The following is a 19537-nucleotide window of genomic DNA, read 5'->3' as shown; positions in this document are numbered from 1 at the left end:
ATAGTACCGTTCGTCCCCCGATTCTGATTCCAAACTTTTGTCGTTTTATGTGCCAGCTCATCACTTCCGAGCGTCCTTTTCACCCCTACCCATTTCAAATCAATTTAAAACAAAATCCTTTCACGTTAATGCTCTCCAGCCTGGCTCGGTCAAAGTCACCCCCCCCCCCCCCCCCCCACCCCCGCCTTCATTTGCCTTTTTTATTTTCTTAATGATGTTTTAAAAAAATGTTCTTTTATCATATGATCAGATAAGAATCCCATTCATATCTCCCTCTCTCGGGTCTCTATCTTAACCCCCACGTTTCCTTCTTGTTTGTTTTTTCCCTTAAGATTTACCCCTCTTTGTGTAACTTCCAAAACAGTCGCTTATCAGAGTTAGCTTCATAACTAATTTTTAAAACTTATTTTTAGTATTTATACATCAGAACTTTTAATAACATAAAAATAAATTAATTTTAAATAAAAAATTAAGATCTCAGACAAATAATATCCTAGCCACTATACAAAACACGTTCCAGTCTATTTGATATTATAATACTAATTGTTTGTTAAAGTAATTTTTATTAAAAAATATATTGAAAGAGTTTTTTATGGTTTAAAATTTATTTTTAATATTATTATATTAGAAAAAATTTTAAAAAATAAAAACATTAAATTTATTAAAAATTATTTTAAAATACAAAAGCTAATAACTAAAAAAAACAATTACAATTTTAAAATTTGAATTTCAGTTCCTTTAACGGGTTTCTCTCTCTCTCACTCTCTCTATTATATTTGTGTGTGAACTTCACGAGCCGTATAATGCAAACAGTAGATAAGCCAGTTGTTTCTTTTTTGAGTGGAAGTGCGTGATAATAATACGTGTAAGTTAGAGAAACGAAGTGACGACGCGTGTTAGTTTGACAGCTGTTTCTTAGTAACTGCCTTGCCAGGAAGAATCCCCACTGTTTAACGGCTATGACCGGTCATTATAACCGGCTTAACCAGGCATCCTTGCCCCTCACTTATATACACCTCTCCCTACCACTTCCACCATGTTCTTTCATATATACTAAGGTGAGGCTCCGCCTCCACCACTTCACAAGAAAAAAATATCCTCTATTTATCAGCTTAATTTTCTCTATTCAGTTTAAATTTAGGATTTAATTTATCCCTAAATCAATCTATGGCTTCTACAAGAAAAGATGTGGATCGGATTAAAGGTCCGTGGAGCCCTGAAGAAGATGAGGCGTTACAGAGATTAGTCCAAACCTATGGACCAAGAAACTGGTCTCTAATAAGCAAATCAATCCCTGGTCGATCTGGAAAATCATGTAGGTTGCGATGGTGCAACCAGCTATCCCCTGAGGTCGAGCACAGACCGTTCAGTGCCGAAGAGGATGACGCAATCATCAGGGCCCATGCTCGTTTCGGCAACAAATGGGCCACCATCGCTCGCCTCCTCAATGGACGCACCGATAACGCTATCAAAAACCACTGGAACTCAACCCTCAAGAGAAAATGTTCCTCTATGTCTGATGACTTAAACGACGACGCACACCAACAGCCTCTTAAAAGATCCGCAAGTCTCGGGGCTGGTTCGGGTCTATACTTGAACCCGAGTAGCCCTTCAGGATCCGATTTGAGCGATTCAAGTGTACCCGGTGTGAACTCATCTCCGGTTTACAGACCACTGGCTAGAACTGCCTCTCTTGTTCCACCAAGTTTGTCCATTGATGTGTCCTCTCCAACTGCAGATCCCCCAACTTCACTGTGCCTGTCTCTGCCTGGATCCAATACTTGTGAGACTCCGGGATCCGGATCCGGATCCGGATCGCGTGCTGATAGCCAGACGCAAACACCGGTTGCACCTCCACCCGCTGCAGTTACTGTGCAGCAACAGCAGCAAATTCCAGCAGCGCAAGAAAATGTTGAATTTGGATACGAGAAACAGTTTTTCAGTTCAGAGTTTTTGGCAGTTATGCAAGAGATGATAAGGAAGGAAGTGAGGAGTTATATGTCTGGGATTAAGCAAAATGGGCTGTGTTTGGGAACAGAGGCTATAAGGAGCGCTGTCGTTAAGCGAATTGGGATTAGCAGAATCGAGTAGCCAAACAGAGGGAAGAGAAGTAGTTTGTTAGTGATGATCATGATCATCGGGATGATCATGATGATGATGCAGCTGAGTTGACTTGTCGAGAATCGGAGACACCATGAAGGAGGAGGAAAAAAAAAGAAGAAACAATCTGTTTTTTTTTTTTTTTTTTGAGTTTCTTTAATCGTCGCTTTATACTGGAGTAGTAATTTTGGTGGTGTACAGGGCAGTTTCGTTCACCAGAGAAGAGAATCTCAGTGAATTTGGATATATATAAATTGATCTTGCTGTGGACCATCTTCAATGTTAAATTTAAGAGGCAAAAGAATGAAAGAAAACTGGGATTTAAATGAATCTCTGATAATGTACTTTAGGACAATTGCAGTTAAAAGGGAAAGCTGGTTTGCACTTTATGGTGAGTGATGAAAGGCAAAAGAATTAAAATGAATTCCTGAAATTAAAAATCTTAGGACAAATTCAATTGAAAGGGGGAGCGCTGGTGTAGTGATGGACCAGAAAGGACACTACCATTTCTGTTTCGCATTCGAACAAAAATTAAATCATAGTCTTTGAATCTTGTTTGGAAGGGGGGAAGAGAAGGAGAACACTCTTTGATGGAATGATTTTGTTTCATAGCTGGCGCAAGTGTTTTTTCTGTATTCTGGAGATGAAAAATGAGAAATGGATTGTGCCATGTGCAAAGACTGGCAAAATCAATTTTTCGCTTTGGCTCTCATGCTTTTCAAATGATTAAATTTTTTCCCTTTAGTTTTCAAAAATCTGGATTATGGTTTAAATTTTCTTTCCTTGCTCTTTCAATCTCTTTAAGAGAAGAGAGAGAATGTCATTGAATTTTAACAATACATAAAAAATTATCAACCACATCAATTTCAACCATAAAAGATATTTTTCTTGTTTTTTTGACACTCTATTCATCTGAGATGGCATATCAAAGCAGAAGAAGTCTTTTGAGTTTATGTTGATTTTGGTTTTTGGATTGATTTTTAGATTATTTAAAACTTTAAATAGATTTATTTTATGGTATTCCTAGATGTTTTGGATCAAATATTAGTTGAAAATCAAATTTTTAAGCACAAATTATCCAAGGCTCAAATTTTTTTTATGATGATTCTATTGTTGAAAATTAATTAATTATATATATATAAAAGAGCTTTAAATATAAAAAAAACTTGGTTTGCGAGCTAGGCCTCTTTTTATATGGGCTAGACACATATGCCCACAAACTTTTATTTTTTTTTCCCTTTCATCCCTCCCTATTTTACACATTAATTGATTCAAATAGATTGAATAAAAACTAAACTTAATTTTTTTTATTGAATACCATTAAGATTCTAAATTTTTTATTTATGAAATTATAGTTTTTTTTATTTAACTTGAAAAAATTAAGTTGATCTTTGTTTTTTTCAATTTATAGTTGATCTTTGATTCAAATTATAGTTTTTTTTATTTAACTTTTATTTATGAATACCATCCAGATAGAGGCTTTGATTTCTATTTTTCCTTTTCTTTTTATCTCTCTCCCTCTACGTACAAATCCTTGCAATCAATATGTATTGAGGTTTCATGATCGATTACAACCCCGTCCATAGCTACCGATGAGATCTGTACCGCTTTTGACTTCAGCCGCCCAGGCAAAACCTGTCTACAGAAGCTCGAATAGGTTTGGCGTGGAGAGATATTTATGACAGAAAAGGTTCCCTTTTTTTTTTTTAATTATCAAGAAAAAAACTGACCAAATGAACCTAAAACATTTCGACTAGAATGTAGATGAGAAATCTAAAACGACTTAAGAGCCTAAGGGAGATAAAATTTATTTCACTTTGTTCTGTTTTTTTAAATGTTACGATGTATAATGATTATTCTAGCCAGAATAAAATAGAATTGACTACCTTAACTTGTTCTTTTTCTAATTATTTTTTTTATTTCATACAAAAAGAATCTCACATATCTTGATGTTGTATGAAGAATAATTTTAGAAATAAAAAGCTATTAAATGCAGTGAGATATATAATATTAAATGCAGTGAGATATATAATTAGGATTACGAATTTAACAAGTTAATCCATGATATCATGTCTTTTATTTCCTTTAATAAAAATAATTATGATGCCTAATTTGCTTGGTTGTATCTTAAAATTGTTTTAGTCAAGTTATATATTTTTTTTTTTATCAATCTTGTACCTTTTCTTTAGACTCAACAAGTCTTCTCATGATTTGATTTTAAACTTAGGCTAGTTATGAATTTGGGTTTAAAAATTTTCAGGATGACTACTATAGCCGAGTTTGATGGAACTTAATAAGAGTGTTAAGCAATAATGCCCATGTATTGTATTATTTTTATGTTTTTTAAAACACTTGCATTAAAATGATTAGGGTTTATTTTAATTTTAATTTTAATTTAAAGTTGATTTAGAGATAATAGTTAAAAAATTTCATGCTATGGGAGAACAAGTTTGCACACCTAGATAGTTTTTTCATGTTTAAAAATATTTGTATGACCTATGTCGTAGCAAGAATAATCTATCTCGTATATATCTAAACCAAAGCCCAGGAATGTCAATAACCCAATTATATTAACGTGTGCTCCTCTTGTATAGAAAAAGTAAAGGCCAAATTATAAAATCGTCCCCTCAGCTAACGTTAAAAATGAGACAACCCTCAATATTTTTTTTTTAAAATCCCATGATAAAATATTAAATTGAAAGATTTGCTGTTTTTTTTTATAATTTTAATAGGCTAATATTAAAAATAAAAATAATCCAAAATAAATATTATTTTAATCTATTTTAATAAAAATAATTATTTCTTTTGAAAACAAATATCCAATTCATCAAAATAACACACAATCTTTTAACTTTTTATGTTTTTCTACACACAGACAAACGCTCCTATCGTGTATTTTTTTTTAAAACAATGTATATTCATATGCAAAACACATCATGCTAGAAAATTAAACACACAAAAAAATCAAATACTTATACACAAATAATATTAGCGTATAAAATTATCAGCGCGCACACACAAAATCAAACATGCAAAAATCACTCAAAATAACAAATCTAATATTCAATAACATGTTAAATTTTTTTAAAAAATTCATATAGGATTCAAAAGTAACCTTCCAGGTGGCTCAAGTCGATCAAAGCAGTTGGAATCAAACGAAGAAACTCCTAGATCTGAGGGGACAATGTTGACGCATGGATCCAAGCATCATTAATATTACCGATGCGTGGATTCATATGCCACCTTTGTTAAGTTGCATTTTGGAGCAGATCAGTAGTGTTTCCCACACCTCGTCGCTTCTATATCAACGGTGAAGTCAACCACCACTCGAGGAGAAAGATTTGGGAACGATATGATTAAGATTTCTTCTCCTCTCTCTCTTTTTGTCATTCTCAGTCTTCTTGTTTCCTTTTTAGGTGGATATTGTTGTTGTGGAGAAGATGAAGTGCTTGGGTTGACTGATCAATATAAGAGGTTGTTGTTGTGTGGAGGAGATGTTGATATTAGGTTTCATCTAGGTCTTTTCATATTAGAGAAGCTAACGGTCATAGGGATGGTGACTGATGATGTCGTGGTGGTTATTATCTCGTCGTTGATGTCTGGTAAAAGAAGATTAAAATTAAACGAAGAGGAAAGGAGGTGGTGGCGGTTATTTTTCTCTCATAAGTCTATTCTTTTTTTCTCAACATACAATATCTTCTCTCTTTTTCTTTCACTTTTTTTTTCTCTTAAATCTTTTCTATCCCCCAATGGTGGCTAGGTTTCTCTAGCTCCTATCCCTTTTCTTTAAAAATCTCTTCTCTATTTACAATCAATTTATTTTATCATTTTCTCCCAATTACTAGGGGATTAAGCAACCAAACTTCACTATTCTTCCTTTTTAATTTATTTTTTTATTTTATCTGTTTTTTTTTTATGTTTTAGCTTTTTTTTAAAAAAAAAATATCCCAACAAAAGAAAACTAGTCTAAAATTACAAAACGGGTGCGGGAATGATAGATATATATTGAAGAACCATTCAAGACAGCAATTATATCAAGTGATCAATTCATGAAAATCTCAAATTAGATGTTGGGTTTTCCAAGGCTATGTTTTAGGTTGAAAGTGTTTGAGCTTTATTGTGGGGTTTTAGGCTTGGTAATCTATGTAAGACAAATCTTTTATTGAAATAAATAAGACTCTGATATTTAAATCAATAAATTATATGAGAGAAATAATATATATATATATATGGATAGTATGTGATTTAGACAAGAACACTCTTGTTTCGGCTATAAAAAGCAAAATCTCCTAATTTTCCTTCAATTGTTTTACCTGTTTCTTTACAGTTCCACAACCTGTTATAAGTAGTTGATCTGATGGTTATGAATATTTAGTTCTCGTTTTAATTTTTCAAGTTTAAATATTAAACCAACACCTTGATGAATTTATTCTATGTATTCTTAAAATCATCATAGTAGTTTTTTGGTTGATGAGCAGAGAAATATAAAGTATTTAAGACCACCAATCAATCAAAGCACACAGAGGGAACTGATCCGAATCTTTTTTTCTTTTTCCTTTTCTTGTTAAATACAATAACACAAGGGCAGAGATAATTGGGCCAGTGCTCCAAATGGGTTGGTGCAGCGGACTTGGACAGATAAAGTAATTTGGTCATCATTGTTCACTGATTTTACTCTTCGTAGCAGCAGCATATCAGCTGCTGCATGGGTCCAGTTAGCCTCGGGCACTCCAGGAGACGATGGCCTGGGATAAGAGAAGGACAGTTTAAAAATTAACAAGACTGTAGAATATGCAGGCTTCATGATTTCCTACGTTTTTCCCCGGTTGCAGAGAGCATGGCATTGTCTAGCGCACCTTAACATATCTTCCTCGTTAACATACTAATCGAAATGATAGAAAACGCGCAGATAAGTCTGGTGATCATAGCTCTGTTTGATGATGTATTTTGTACAAATTGACATCCTTTAGCCCCCAATCTAGTGGTCTTGTTTGTCGGTGCTTCCTTCAGAATCTTCTGGGGCATGGTTTGTAGAAAGATAAAAGGCACTCTGATTCTTCTGTAGAAAATGTATCAGCGCGGTGGAATGCCTAAAGTATGCAATGTTAATATAGATGGAAAAAGAAAAACAAGAAAATGAAGTGCTATAGATACCCAATTATCTGAAGTATAATACCAGAAACATACACAAAGGCCAAAGCAAACTGTCTCCTGAATTCTACAAGCTGTTCCAATGAAGTTCAACACTTGGAATTACTCACAACATTAAACTGAGTTAATTTTTTTGAAACAATTAGTTGCACTTAATTTCGGTGGTAATCTGGATTAATAACTGCCACAAACCAGAAAAAGATTACCAGCTCAGAATTCATGATTTTCATCAAGTATTGAAGATTAAAAACAAAGTATTGCGTACATCGTGGTGCACAAAGTCCAAGTTAGACTTCTCATCCAACTATCTTATGCTCCTGAGATCAACTACTATCCTGGGCAACTCAAACACAAATAAAGGTGGTAATTACAGAACACAAGTCCAGCCAAAAGAGCTACTTAGATGGGAGTTCCTACCTCAGAATGTCAACTAATTTTCTGTGCAACCCTGTGAGTGTCTCCTCTTGGTTGTTTGCATGGGCCAATAACTCAGGCAACTTAACTGAAAATGCCGCAAAGAGAATAGTAGCACCATAAGTTGAGATGGATAGCAAGTGTATTTCAGAATCTGCATTTCCAATAAAAGTCATTACCACTGCGCTTCGCTTCTCAAGGCTTGTGTACAGAAAAATGTTTCAAGTACCGGTATGAACACCATGAAGCATCCTATCAAAACCAGCGTTGCATAGAATTGGATGCTACATCTATTGCCTGAAGACAAGATCATAGCTCACTGATTTAAATATTCTGGAAAAAGGAAACAGGACTCAGTTTTCAGAGCTCTTTTTGATTAAAAAAGAACACCATTTTTTCCCACAGCAAAAGAGTAAACATACCAAAGAGGCGTAATAGATGCTCAGCGCCATATACCATCGAGGGAGAAACATTGTCTCTAATTGCATCAGCATACTGATGGCGCTCACTTTTATACAGAAGCATCACTGGCAAGGCTTTGTCAAAGTAAAAACATAAACCTTTCATAATTTCAGTGGTTGATTCAAATATCCTACACCCACCATATCATCAGGCATGGGAACATCAACAATCAGATTAAAGTATTCTAGAACTGAAGGGTACTTCAGTTAGTGGCAACCAAAATTCTACAAAGATCCTAAACAACCTTCCCTCTCCTTGGGCCAGAAGAGAATAGAAAAAGTTTCCAATTATTTTTTTTTCAACTAACTTGCGCCTGCTAGATCTTACACCTTTAAAGTAGCTGTCACTAAAGGTGTAATACCAGGTTGACAAAAAAGCAGGTTCTGTCCTCACATGACATAGTTTTGGGACCTATACTTGCAATACTTCGTGCATATGTCTTGGATATTTGGGGTGAGAGGGAGTTTGATGAGCTGAAGGAAAAAATATAATCAAATACATTAAATCAGTCATTAAAGGGAACTCTTCAGTAAAACACAAAAAAAATATCTAATTATAATTTATAATTTTGATTAAAATTAAAGATAACAATAATATCATCAATATAAATATTAAAACTTTACTATTAAATTAATATTATAACTTACAGCTTTCCCAGGTTGAACCCTAAGATGTTCCAGTTGAACCTCACAACCATCCATGGCAACACCATGGAACTCAAATGGCACATTGCATGACTTAGCAACTTGAGTCATCAATCTGAGCTAGTTGGTGCTTCACACTTCAAGGCTCTGTAGATTTTACTTCCTGAGAGCTCCAACCTTGCCCCTATGCCCTTCCAGCATATAAGCACCCAACCGCGGGATTGGCTCTCTAGAGGCTGGCACCACTTGGTCCAGAACATGCATTAGACCTGCTGCTCTTTGTATATTTGCATTTGATACTACATCAACGCAGGCAAGGAGCACCTGCTTAAGACCCAATATGGGCAGACGTGACAGAGAAACAAATCTACTACACTGTAAACTATCCCTCTCGCTCGCTGCCGAGAGAGATAATGAATAAATCTACTACACCGACAGTGCCTTGCGGCGCTAGATGGAGGGAGATGAAGAGAAAACAACACCAACTAGATGAAATGATCGATTTGGGTTGGATTTTCGTTCACAAAATGAGAGAAAATGAAACAGAGAGATAGTAATTCGGCCCGCAGAGAGAAGCTAAGAGAAAATTATTAGTTTCACATTAAGACGTGCACGGTGCACACATATTATATTTTTATTAGTTTATAAATGGACGATGATCAGTCGGCAGACCAAGTTAATCTTTACGCCATAGCTTGAATATTATTAAAGGAGAAAAAGATTTTTTTTTCTTAACAATGTAGGTTATGACTTCAATAATATTTTCTTATCAAAGACAGGCCCTCCAAAATTGGACTAATCAAGTGGGACAAATATGTTAGCAAACAGAAATTTAAGGAGGATAAATACCTAAATCATACACTAACAACAACCATCAAGCGTTTTCGTTTCTTGGAGTCTGGTTGAAGTGTTGGTTTTGACTGTCAAAGCTTTGAACAACGATAAACAGAACAGAACAGAACGGAAGGAAGCAGCCAAGTTTGGTTGTCGTCCACAGCACTTTGAAGCAGTCCTACCGTCTTGAATTTGTTCATATCCAGTTTTCAAGCTCTTCAGGAAAATATAGTTATACATATTCTCTTCAGGCACTAGTTTCTTTGCTTTTTAATATATTAATACATAGCCACCATTCATGCATAGGAAACAGGGACTTGTCCCTCCCTGACACAATCCATTTCTAGTAGAAGTACGTCTATTAATTCAACTGCATAAGTATGATTTATAGCATTAACGGACGATAACTCACATTGGACCTGTGTGCTGGTTCTGGATATATAGGTATAGGATGGCCTAACATCTCATACTGTGCCAAGGTGCTGTTCAGCAGCTTGAATGAAACCCCCCTCTTTGTTTTACGCCCAACAAATGCATTCCTTTAAATTGTTTCTCCTAATTAATATATTTTAGGTGTTTTTTTAATGATTTTAACTAGCAACTCTGTGCAAGATCAGGAAAAAGGTATCCTCTCGGTTTGGTGCAACCTGATTAAAGACCAAGTCATTCCTTACTAACCATATAGACCACAAAGTTGAGTACAGAACCAAAAACCAAAGTTTCTTTTGCATCTTGCCGACAGCAAAGGATCTCTAGGACTGAAATAAGCCAACAACATCCTTTGAAATGGCCCAAGAACTGCCCCCAGCAATGCATAATACATGACCAAACTCTACAACTGTTTAGGAGCAAGTGATTACTAGTTTCTGAACTTCATTGCAAAATGTACAGGAGTAGTCTACTACAATAATTCCATCATTTGAAAGAAAATCTGTAGTTGGAAGTTTACCCAAGGATACTAACCAAACAAAAGCTTCAACCGTCGGTGGAACTAGAGATTTCCAAATATATGAACTATTGGATTACTACCTTGTAAAAGTACTGAATCCATCAGCTTTCTGCATGAGCTAACCGACAATTGTCCTGAGCTATCATAAGTCCAAATCAATCTGTCCTTCTAATTAATGCAACAGATGTAACAAGCGCAACCATGGGAAGAAGTTAAGGGACAATTAATGGAAGGGATTGCTAGCTTGTACTGGCATAGTCCTAATAAATACGGTTAAATGAGGTCCCTTTTCAACTTACTTACAAAAACACTATGGATCACCGAGCAACATTTTCGATATGATCTGATGTTCAATAGCCGATCGTAAACTAGTTGATCATGGTTGGACAAATTAAACTGTGCTCGTAGAAGAGAGATTATTGAAGAAAGCTTCATTACCAATTAAAGATTAAAAAAATCATTGGAAATTCATAATGAGACACTAACAAGACAAGATATAATTGCTCTGTCTTGAATGGTTCTTCAATATATATCAGATCACGGAACTCTGAAAAGGAATGATTAGAACCTCTAGATAAGTTACATTTTACATTTATATCTGAAAATAAATGACCGAAACGAATGAATGAATTGCTATATTACTCGCATGCTACAAAGATTGAAAAAATCATTGATGCACAGCAAGACTGGCTCAATATTATATCAGTGCCCGTCTCCAGGACTAGGACCACCATGTGTTTCTCAAGAGTGGACAATCTTGAACGCATGGCCCCTCCCTCCTTCGCTTGGGCCGCTGTTTTTAATTCCTTCAATGTTCATCTCGTCAGAGAATATTGTACCAATCCTATTGTTTATAGAGCCATGTGACCCTACCACACCGAGAGGACGAGCTTCTGAGATGATCAAAAGCAGAGAGCATACAAAGAGAGGCCCGACGAAGAAGATCGAAGACGTGGAAAGTCTTGCCATTATTGGACGGTGTCGTCAAGATAACTCTTACTGTTGACAAATTAAGTTTGTAAGTTTTATTCACAGAAATGTTTTTTGCAAGTAGAGCTGATTAACTTGGTGTCTTATTTATAGGGACTGCCAAGTCTGCAACCGAAGACCTTGCAATTTGACCGGGAAAGGAGAGGAAAAGCCCCCGGAAAACACGTGGTGCATTCCAGAGCATTTTAGTTTTGCCGTCACCTGCTCTTTACCTTTTTCCTGAAAGGAGGGACTATATACGTCAGTCAATACGTCCTGGGAGAATCAATATATTGTTTAATAACTGCAAGAGGAAAAACATAAAAAGATGTAAGCCCTCGAAGAAACTTTGACCGCGATCAATTTTTACCTTTCTCTGTTGCTTTCTAGTAGCAGAAGCCGGAAGGGTCTGCGTCAGTGCCTTCGTAAAAACATAAAAGGCAGCATAAGTGCGCTTCGGACCAAGTCCATTCACAGGTGCAGGTGGAATACAAGTCATGGATTATTTCATCATCAATTACTGCAAGGTATGTATACGTAGTCAACCATCTCAAATCAATTAGCAAATAAAAAAATATAAAAGATAAAGATAATCAATTACGCGAGTATATATAAAATATATGTAGTTCAATAACTTAGATCTACTTCACGAACGCCATTAGAAAATTCACTATAAAAATTAAAAGATTATAAGATACACAAAATATTCTCTCACAAAAAATTCTAAAGTAATTCATAACTCATGCTCTCTCTCTTTTCTCTTGCTACCAAAGTATAGTGAATATAAAGTACTACACAAAAGAACCAAGTAATGCTTGAATTTAACTGCAGAAATGGACTTCGTCAACATATCTATATGGTTCTCAGCTGTAGTAATCTTCTTCATTGATACAAGATCATGTGATAAAATTTCTAGAATAAAGTGATATTTGACATTAATATGTTTAGTTTTTTCATGGTATATTCGGTTCTTGGCCAGATAAATAGCACCCTGGTTATCACAATGCACAACTATTAACTTATATGACAAACTAAGATTGTCAATCAAACCTCTTATCATAAAGCTTTTTTTATTGCCTTTGTTGATGTCATATACTCAATCTTTATTGTAAACAATGCAATAGTGGATTGCAAAATTGCTTTTCAACTAATGACACACCATAAGAGAGTGAAAACATAAACTGTCAGCGATCCTTTTCTATCCAAATCAATAGCGTAATCTAAATCTACAAAGTCTTCAACATTACCTTTAATGCTGCTACCATTGTCATGTACCAAACCAATATTTGTAGTACCTCTACGGTAACAAAATATCTATTTCATTGTTTACTAGTGAACTTTAACAGGTTTCCATAAATCTATTGACTACACTAATATCATGTGAAATGTATGGACGAATGCAGACCATATCATATATAATGCTTCTAACTGTACTAGTATATAGAACACCTAACATGTGCCCCTTCTCCTCCTCAATTTCTGGTGACAAAGCTGAAGATAACCTGAAATGAGATATAAATAGAGTGCTTCCTCGCTTGCAATCTTGCATAGCAAAATATTTAAGAACCTTCTTAGGATATTTTATTTGTGACAAGTATAATTTGTCAGCACATCGATTTCTGCGTATCTCCATACCCAAAATATTTTTTGCTACACCCAAATCTTTTATCACAAACTCAACTCAATTGACCATTTAAACTGTTGATCTCATACATGTTCTTAGAGGCATCAACATGTCATCAATACACAACAATAAATACATAAATGAACCATCTAATAGCTTTATGAAACACGCATATCAATCATAATAACTCTTAAAATAATCATGTCTAAGTATAAAAGTATAAAACTTTTTATACTACTACTTTGGTGACTGTTTCAAGATATACAATGGTAAGCTACATGGTCTTCCTTACTTTAAGAAATGAAACCCTCTAGCTAATGCATATAGATCCTTTTTTGTTGCTCATTATGTAGAAAAGTTATTTTGACATCCAACTACTCAAGTTCCAAGTCAAATAAAGCAACGATAACAAGCAATATCCAGATGAAACTATATTTCACAATTAAAGAGAATACTTTATTGAAGTCAATACCTTCTCCTTGTATAAAGCCCTTAACAAATAATAAGTGTGCTTTAAAACTTTAATCCTTAACCTCTAGGATTCCATCTTTTCTATCGTAAGCCATGTTTCCTCTTGTAAGCCCATTAAGAATTCATACAATTCTAAATGAGCCTTTAAATCTATTTGAGTTTTTTCCATAATTAATTTATAATTTGACCTAAAATTTATAATCTCACTAACAACTAAACAAAAGCACAACAATTCTACATTTCCCCTAATAATTTCCTTAAAAATCTTAAATCACCATATACTAAAACTTCAAATATTAAGAAACAAGCAATTCAATTCATCTCCAATTATAATTATCATCACTATATCATTACAAATTAAATTCATACAATTTATAAACATTTAAATCAATTTAAATTCATCTTCCTATGCCACATCTTTAGCCTGCCACACATCCTTCAAAACACCAAATTTCCTTCTTTTCTTCTAGATTTTGCACTCTTTCCTACCTATTTCATCCCAAATGAATCAATTTCCATCAACTTTGTATTTCCTTAAAATTTTTACATAAACCCTAACTTGAATTAGTTGGGATTTTTACTAAAAAAAATATAAATAACCTCAATCAATTATGAAAATAATGTTAGATAAGACATTACTTAATCAACCTTTGATGCCAAAGATCAATTATTTTGCAAGCTCAAGCTTCCAACACCTCATTCCTCTTCAAACTCCTCTCTCTCTACTCTTAACTTTTCCTCTCTTAAAAATTTCCTCAATACATGATTAGATTAATGTTTTCTCCGTCAATTCTATCTAAACACCCTAAACATACCCTAATTATAGTGCAAAATAAAAAAATGAAAGAAATAAGAATATGAAAGATATACTCTTACATAAATGGTCGATTGTACCATTTATAAAAGGGGAAGATGAACCTTTTCATTTATTTATGATTTTGCTATTAATGAGTCCCTATATTATTTTATGTATTTTCTCTTGGCCATTGGTAAATTTGTACAACCTTTCCGAACTTTAATTGACTTCAATTTTAACTCTAGGTCGAACAACATATTGGGAGACTATTTAAAAAAATTCAGCTTGATCTAATAATCAGATTGAGAGTTATGCTTGATATTATAAAATTGAATAGTAAGTAATTTTTATGCAAAGATATGAATTTGCGTATAAAATCATATATTAATTTATTTATAATTTTGTTCTATTTTTATGAATATTCTCACCCCAAATTTATAAAAGTTCTTCCTATAAAATAATTATTTTACCTAATCATAAAATTTACATGATTTATCATTAATTAACATTTAATGTATCAATTTAATTATTTTATCTCATATGAAATTAAATTAATTTAATGGGAATGTTCCCTCCTAATTTATCATTTTTTTAATTTAAAATTATCCTATTTAAGATCAATTTATCAATTTTTTAGTTGAGAGTTTACAAAGTAACACTTGAACCACTCGATAAATCTTTGGTAGTGAGATAGTGAAAAGTTAAAATCTTCATCCTTGAAAAAGATATTTGTGAAAAGTTGTCTAATCTTAAACCTATAAAGAAGATCATGAGTGATAGTTAATTCTTGAATGGTAGTTCATGGAGTAAAATATATCATTATCCGAACCATTATAAACTTGGTGTCTCTCTTTTAATCTCCATCTTATTTTATTTGTACCTTTCATATTTCATATTTGTTTTCAAGATTTGAAATGTTAAAGGATTAAGTTTTTTAAAGTATAAATCTTCAACTAAACCCTAATTCATTCCCTTTCTTATATGCTATTTTAGACTTTCACATGTGGGTTGAAACTCTATGCAAAATGGAATTCTACTAATATTCTTACATGTGCAATTTTAATGAAATTCTTACATATATGGTATTTTTATAAATTTATTTTTGACAAATGCAAACTGTATTGATATATATATTACTTGTCGTCTGTGTAGTTACTGTTGTTGTTCTAAACTATTAATTAAGTTGCTACTTGATTTTGATAAATACATACCTATTTTATTTATACCAAACTTGAAAAGAAAACAATTATGTGGGAGCGGGGAGTTGAACCTTAATTGTCAAATCCTATTATAAAACTAACACCCTCATTGTTGGGTTGCTGTAGTAATTTGTTATGATTGACGTAAATATTTAGGGTTAATAATGTGGAGGTAGAGGTTATTTAGAGTTTGGGGTTAAGGTTTGTATCTAGTGTTAATTTAAGGTTTGGTAGATGCTTGTTTTTTTAATTGTAATATTTTTAAATATTATATTTGACAACCAAGATATATATCAAACTTTATTATTTTATAAAAGAAATTACTTTTTTTTAAAGGGTGCTAATAAGCAAAAATATCTAAAAAATTAGCGGCTATGCAAGAGGATAGAAAAGCAAAAGATTAAAGAATAGGTTTGGAGACAAGTTCGAGTTCATCAAGGAATCATTTTATTGTCAAATCAAGTCACACAAGGATCTTGCATGTATAGTTACAACTTTTAAATAGACGAAGTTTATGTGTACAATATGTTCCCAAAAAAGCTTTCAATTAATATAATGGAAGAATTGATTATTTTCAATTCGCTGTAACCCCTCGGACAGGGATCTTGGGTCCAGCAGCCACGGGGCAAAAAACCAAGCCGTGAAAATGACGAAATTAAGATAAACAGAAACTGTAACTGTGAGCTTCCAACTCGGAGGTATACACGGGTCCAAAACGTAGAAGATACCAAATAACCGAGACAGCCTAGTCCTCTTTCCAGGGAGTGCGGCTTTGTACAAACATAATTGACGTGGATCGCCCAGGATTTTAGGAACACGTCGATAGACAAAAAGTGTTCAAGAAGATGTCCAAATCCGATAATTGAATCATGTTCATATTTTATAGATGAATTTCTGATAGAAGATTGAACCGTGCCAAGCTTGTTTTCTACTCGAGATCCCACTCCACAAACTCTTCAAATTGCCTTTGAAATCTCATACCGTATTTTAAACTTTTTAAAGGCATTTAAAACCTTTCTTTTTAGATTTTATAAAATTTTCCATAATAAAACTATAGGATTTTACAATTTAATTGTATTTTATCTTGTATTAGAGTCTTACACGTGTGTCAATAATACTCAACAATCAACATACTCAACCACAACTTTTATGTCTCTTTTATAGAAACACCACTTTTATGTCTCTTTTTAATGAGTACATGAGAATCTAGCGTATACGAGAATAGTTATTTTTTAAAATATATTTTATTTAAAAATATATTAAAATAATATTTTTTTATTTTTAAAAATTATTTTTTATTATAACACATCAAAACAATAAAAATTATATTAACAAAAAAAACACTTAAAGTTTTACCTAACCTCCAAACACAATACCAACCAAACAGATGTTCATTACCTATTTGGAAGTGTGGTTACGGTTGTTTTTTAAAGTGTTTTTTCATGTTGAAATACATCAAAATGATATTTTTTTTATTTTAAAAAATTATTTTTGAGATCAGCACATTAAAACGATCCGAAACATAAAAAAACTAATTTTTAATAAAACAAATTTAAAATTTTTAGAAACATGAGTTATCTCACATTTACAACCACCAACGGAGTGTTGATTAGAAATATAGAAATCACGTTTGAATATGTTTTTTATTTAAAAATATATTAAAATAATATTTTTTTTATTTTTTATATCCTTGTTTTTCTCTGTACATCCATATTTTTATATACACTTTGATCACACAACTTTAAAATAAATTAAAATAATATTTTTTTTATTTTTTTAAATTTATTTTTAATATCTATACATAAAACCAAAAAATATAACAAAATTAATTTTTTTTTAAGTAAAACAACGGTTCAACCCCCTCGCCACTATGGCAAAATGGACAGAAAGCATGGGAAGTGGCAGCCTTTAATTACAACTGTGCCCTACCCATTTTGGCCCTTTCTGTTGAAGCCTGTTCCTGCAATGAAAACCCTTCCTTAACCACCCCTTTACTAAAAGGAGATAACGAATAGATAAAAACAAATTCACTTTCTTCATCAATTTGTATTTTTCCATGGAATCCAAACACAGATTCGTAGCTCTTGCAAACTCAAATAAAAGTATAATCACATTTGTGATTACCCAATTGGACATAAAAGCTAGCAAAAATGCGAAACAGCAATTACTTTAGTACATTAAGGTTTACATATTACAGATCTAATTAGTAATAATCCAGATCAAATACAACAAGAAACAAACCAAAGCCAAAAAGACAAAGGAAAAGAAAAACCCAAACCAAATTTAGACAAAAACAAGGAAAAAAAAATATAAAATCCCAGATTAGGATTTAACAAGACATTCTCTTATATAAATTACATAATAATAACTCTAATTCATCTCCCTCTGTTGCTAAAATTCATCTTCTCATAATACCGAATTGAAAGCAAGGACAAAGACAGATGCACCTCATCCTTCCCCCACCTAGCCGGTGGCTTATTTCCAATCATAGGCGAGAACGGATTCCAGGCAGAAGAAGAAGTTGAAGCAGAGCCTGCGGAATTTGACTGTGGCTTTGATAGAGGCCAGAGGTACTGGGAGTGAAGTCGACGAAACCCACCAAGAGCTAAAACAACAGATCTCATTTGTTGATTACCACAGCCCATGTTACCCCAGTGTTTTGTACAGACCAGCTCCCATAACCTCTCATCCTGTACTGTCCGGTGCCACTGCTTGCTCACACACGCTGCACTACCCAAAGTCCTCGCGTCCACGTGCTTCAACACCTCAAAAAGTAAATTCTCGTCTAAATTCATAAACCCAGATCCTGTATTGACCGCAGATTCTATTTCTTCCTTGTTTTCGTCTTCTTGGTACCTCTTCTTCTTCATTTTTATGTCAATTTTGTTTTGGTTTCCGGGATCGGTGTCGAGTGGGCGCTTCATGGAGAAAGGGAGGGAGGGGGGATAGAGAGAGGGAGGGAGGCGGGTGTTAGATAAAGGAAATAACGAGGGGGGATGGGGTTGAGATGGGTGGGAAAGGGGCCTTGGTGGTTATCGAAGAGGACAACAAGGTGAATTGATGCTGTTTTCTTTTCTTTTTTTTATATTTGTGTACATGTAATTGACGATTTTGTCCTGGTTTGTATTTTTGTTTTATTGTACTAAAATCTTATCGATGTTTCGGTGTTTTTTGTTTGTTAATTTCCTTTTATTTATTATTATTCTTTTCAAAGCCAGCTAACCTGGTTGTTTTAGGCGGTGTTTGATTTGATAGATGATCGTGTTTTTTAATTTTTATATTGTTTTGATATAATAATATTAAAAATAAATTTTAAAAAATAAAAAATATTATTTTAATATATTTAAAAAAAACAACTTCTAATTCTATTGGTTGCTTATTATCTTGTTTTTTTTTTTTCACCTTAATTTGCGGTGGATGTAGGATCATGTTTCTACCATAAAAGCCTGAGAAGGAATCTAACGAAAGAAATGGGGGTCAGGAGTACGAAGACAGGGTGTTTTAAGTCATTTTCTTTTTTTTATTTATTAAAAAAATAGATTGAAGTCGTTTTTGTTACGGTCTGACCATGCTTGCCCAACAACTATGCTGAGTCATCAGTTAATTTTGAATTAAATTTCTCTTTTAAATTTTAGGAATCACTTTTTTCATTTTCACAATTAAAATGAGCAAATCCTAAGTTATATAATTTTTGCTTCATGAGAATCTATCCTCTGTTCTATACGAAAATATCTTCGAGTGAGAAATAAAACCGCCCTATAATATATGGTTGACTTGTGATTTCTTTAATTTTATTAATAACATAAAGCCTTTAATAAAAATAAAAGACAATTAAAAAAATAATGAAAGACAATTACATTTATAAAAAATAAATAATATATGTAATTCTAATATTTGTTTTTGTGATAGAAACCGTATTTTATA

General features: G+C 33.2%; 2 protein-coding genes and 1 long non-coding RNA gene across 7 annotated transcripts; 1 reads left to right on the top strand and 2 right to left on the bottom strand.

The window, feature by feature from the left end:
* The first annotated feature begins 1013 nt into the window (after positions 1-1013).
* On the top strand, positions 1014-2373 carry LOC7462860 (transcription factor MYB44). The gene has a single exon (XM_024595947.2). It carries the CDS (start codon positions 1168-1170, stop codon positions 2089-2091), a length of 924 nt encoding a protein of 307 aa, XP_024451715.2. The 5' UTR covers positions 1014-1167; the 3' UTR covers positions 2092-2373.
* Positions 2374-6592: 4219 nt separating this feature from the next.
* On the bottom strand, positions 6593-11869 carry LOC7462859 (uncharacterized). Of its 5 annotated transcripts, none has more exons than XR_002980321.2 (5): positions 8775-11869; positions 8088-8600; positions 7845-7998; positions 6957-7753; positions 6593-6845 (listed from the first exon to the last, which is right to left on the bottom strand). It is a non-coding gene; the product is annotated as an uncharacterized LOC7462859 (long non-coding RNA). The 5 variants fall into 5 exon arrangements; XR_002980323.2 differs by having other exon boundaries at positions 6593-7190; positions 7288-7753; positions 8775-11868; XR_002980324.2 differs by lacking the exon at positions 6593-6845 and having other exon boundaries at positions 7329-7432; positions 7517-7753; positions 8775-11867.
* Positions 11870-17755: 5886 nt separating this feature from the next.
* Positions 17756-18655, bottom strand: LOC7462857 (F-box protein GID2). Its single transcript, XM_002301124.4, has one exon. The coding sequence runs from the start codon at positions 18535-18537 to the stop codon at positions 17989-17991; it is 549 nt and encodes a 182-aa protein (XP_002301160.1). The 5' UTR covers positions 18538-18655; the 3' UTR covers positions 17756-17988.
* Between the last annotated feature and the right edge of the window lie 882 nt (positions 18656-19537).

Source organism: Populus trichocarpa, chromosome 2 (assembly GCF_000002775.5).
Source record: "Populus trichocarpa isolate Nisqually-1 chromosome 2, P.trichocarpa_v4.1, whole genome shotgun sequence".
Classification (NCBI taxonomy): domain Eukaryota; kingdom Viridiplantae; phylum Streptophyta; class Magnoliopsida; order Malpighiales; family Salicaceae; genus Populus; species Populus trichocarpa.
The sequence above is the reverse complement of the archived record's forward strand: the minus strand, read 5'-3'. Positions and strand labels throughout refer to the sequence as shown.

What these genes read in the sequence shown, in the direction of transcription:
- LOC7462860 (XM_024595947.2), top strand. Translation starts at nt 1,168, where the DNA reads ATGGCTTCTACAAGAAAAGATGTGGATCGGATTAAAGGTCCGTGGAGC.
- LOC7462857 (XM_002301124.4), bottom strand. Translation starts at nt 18,537, where the DNA reads ATGAAGCGCCCACTCGACACCGATCCCGGAAACCAAAACAAAATTGAC.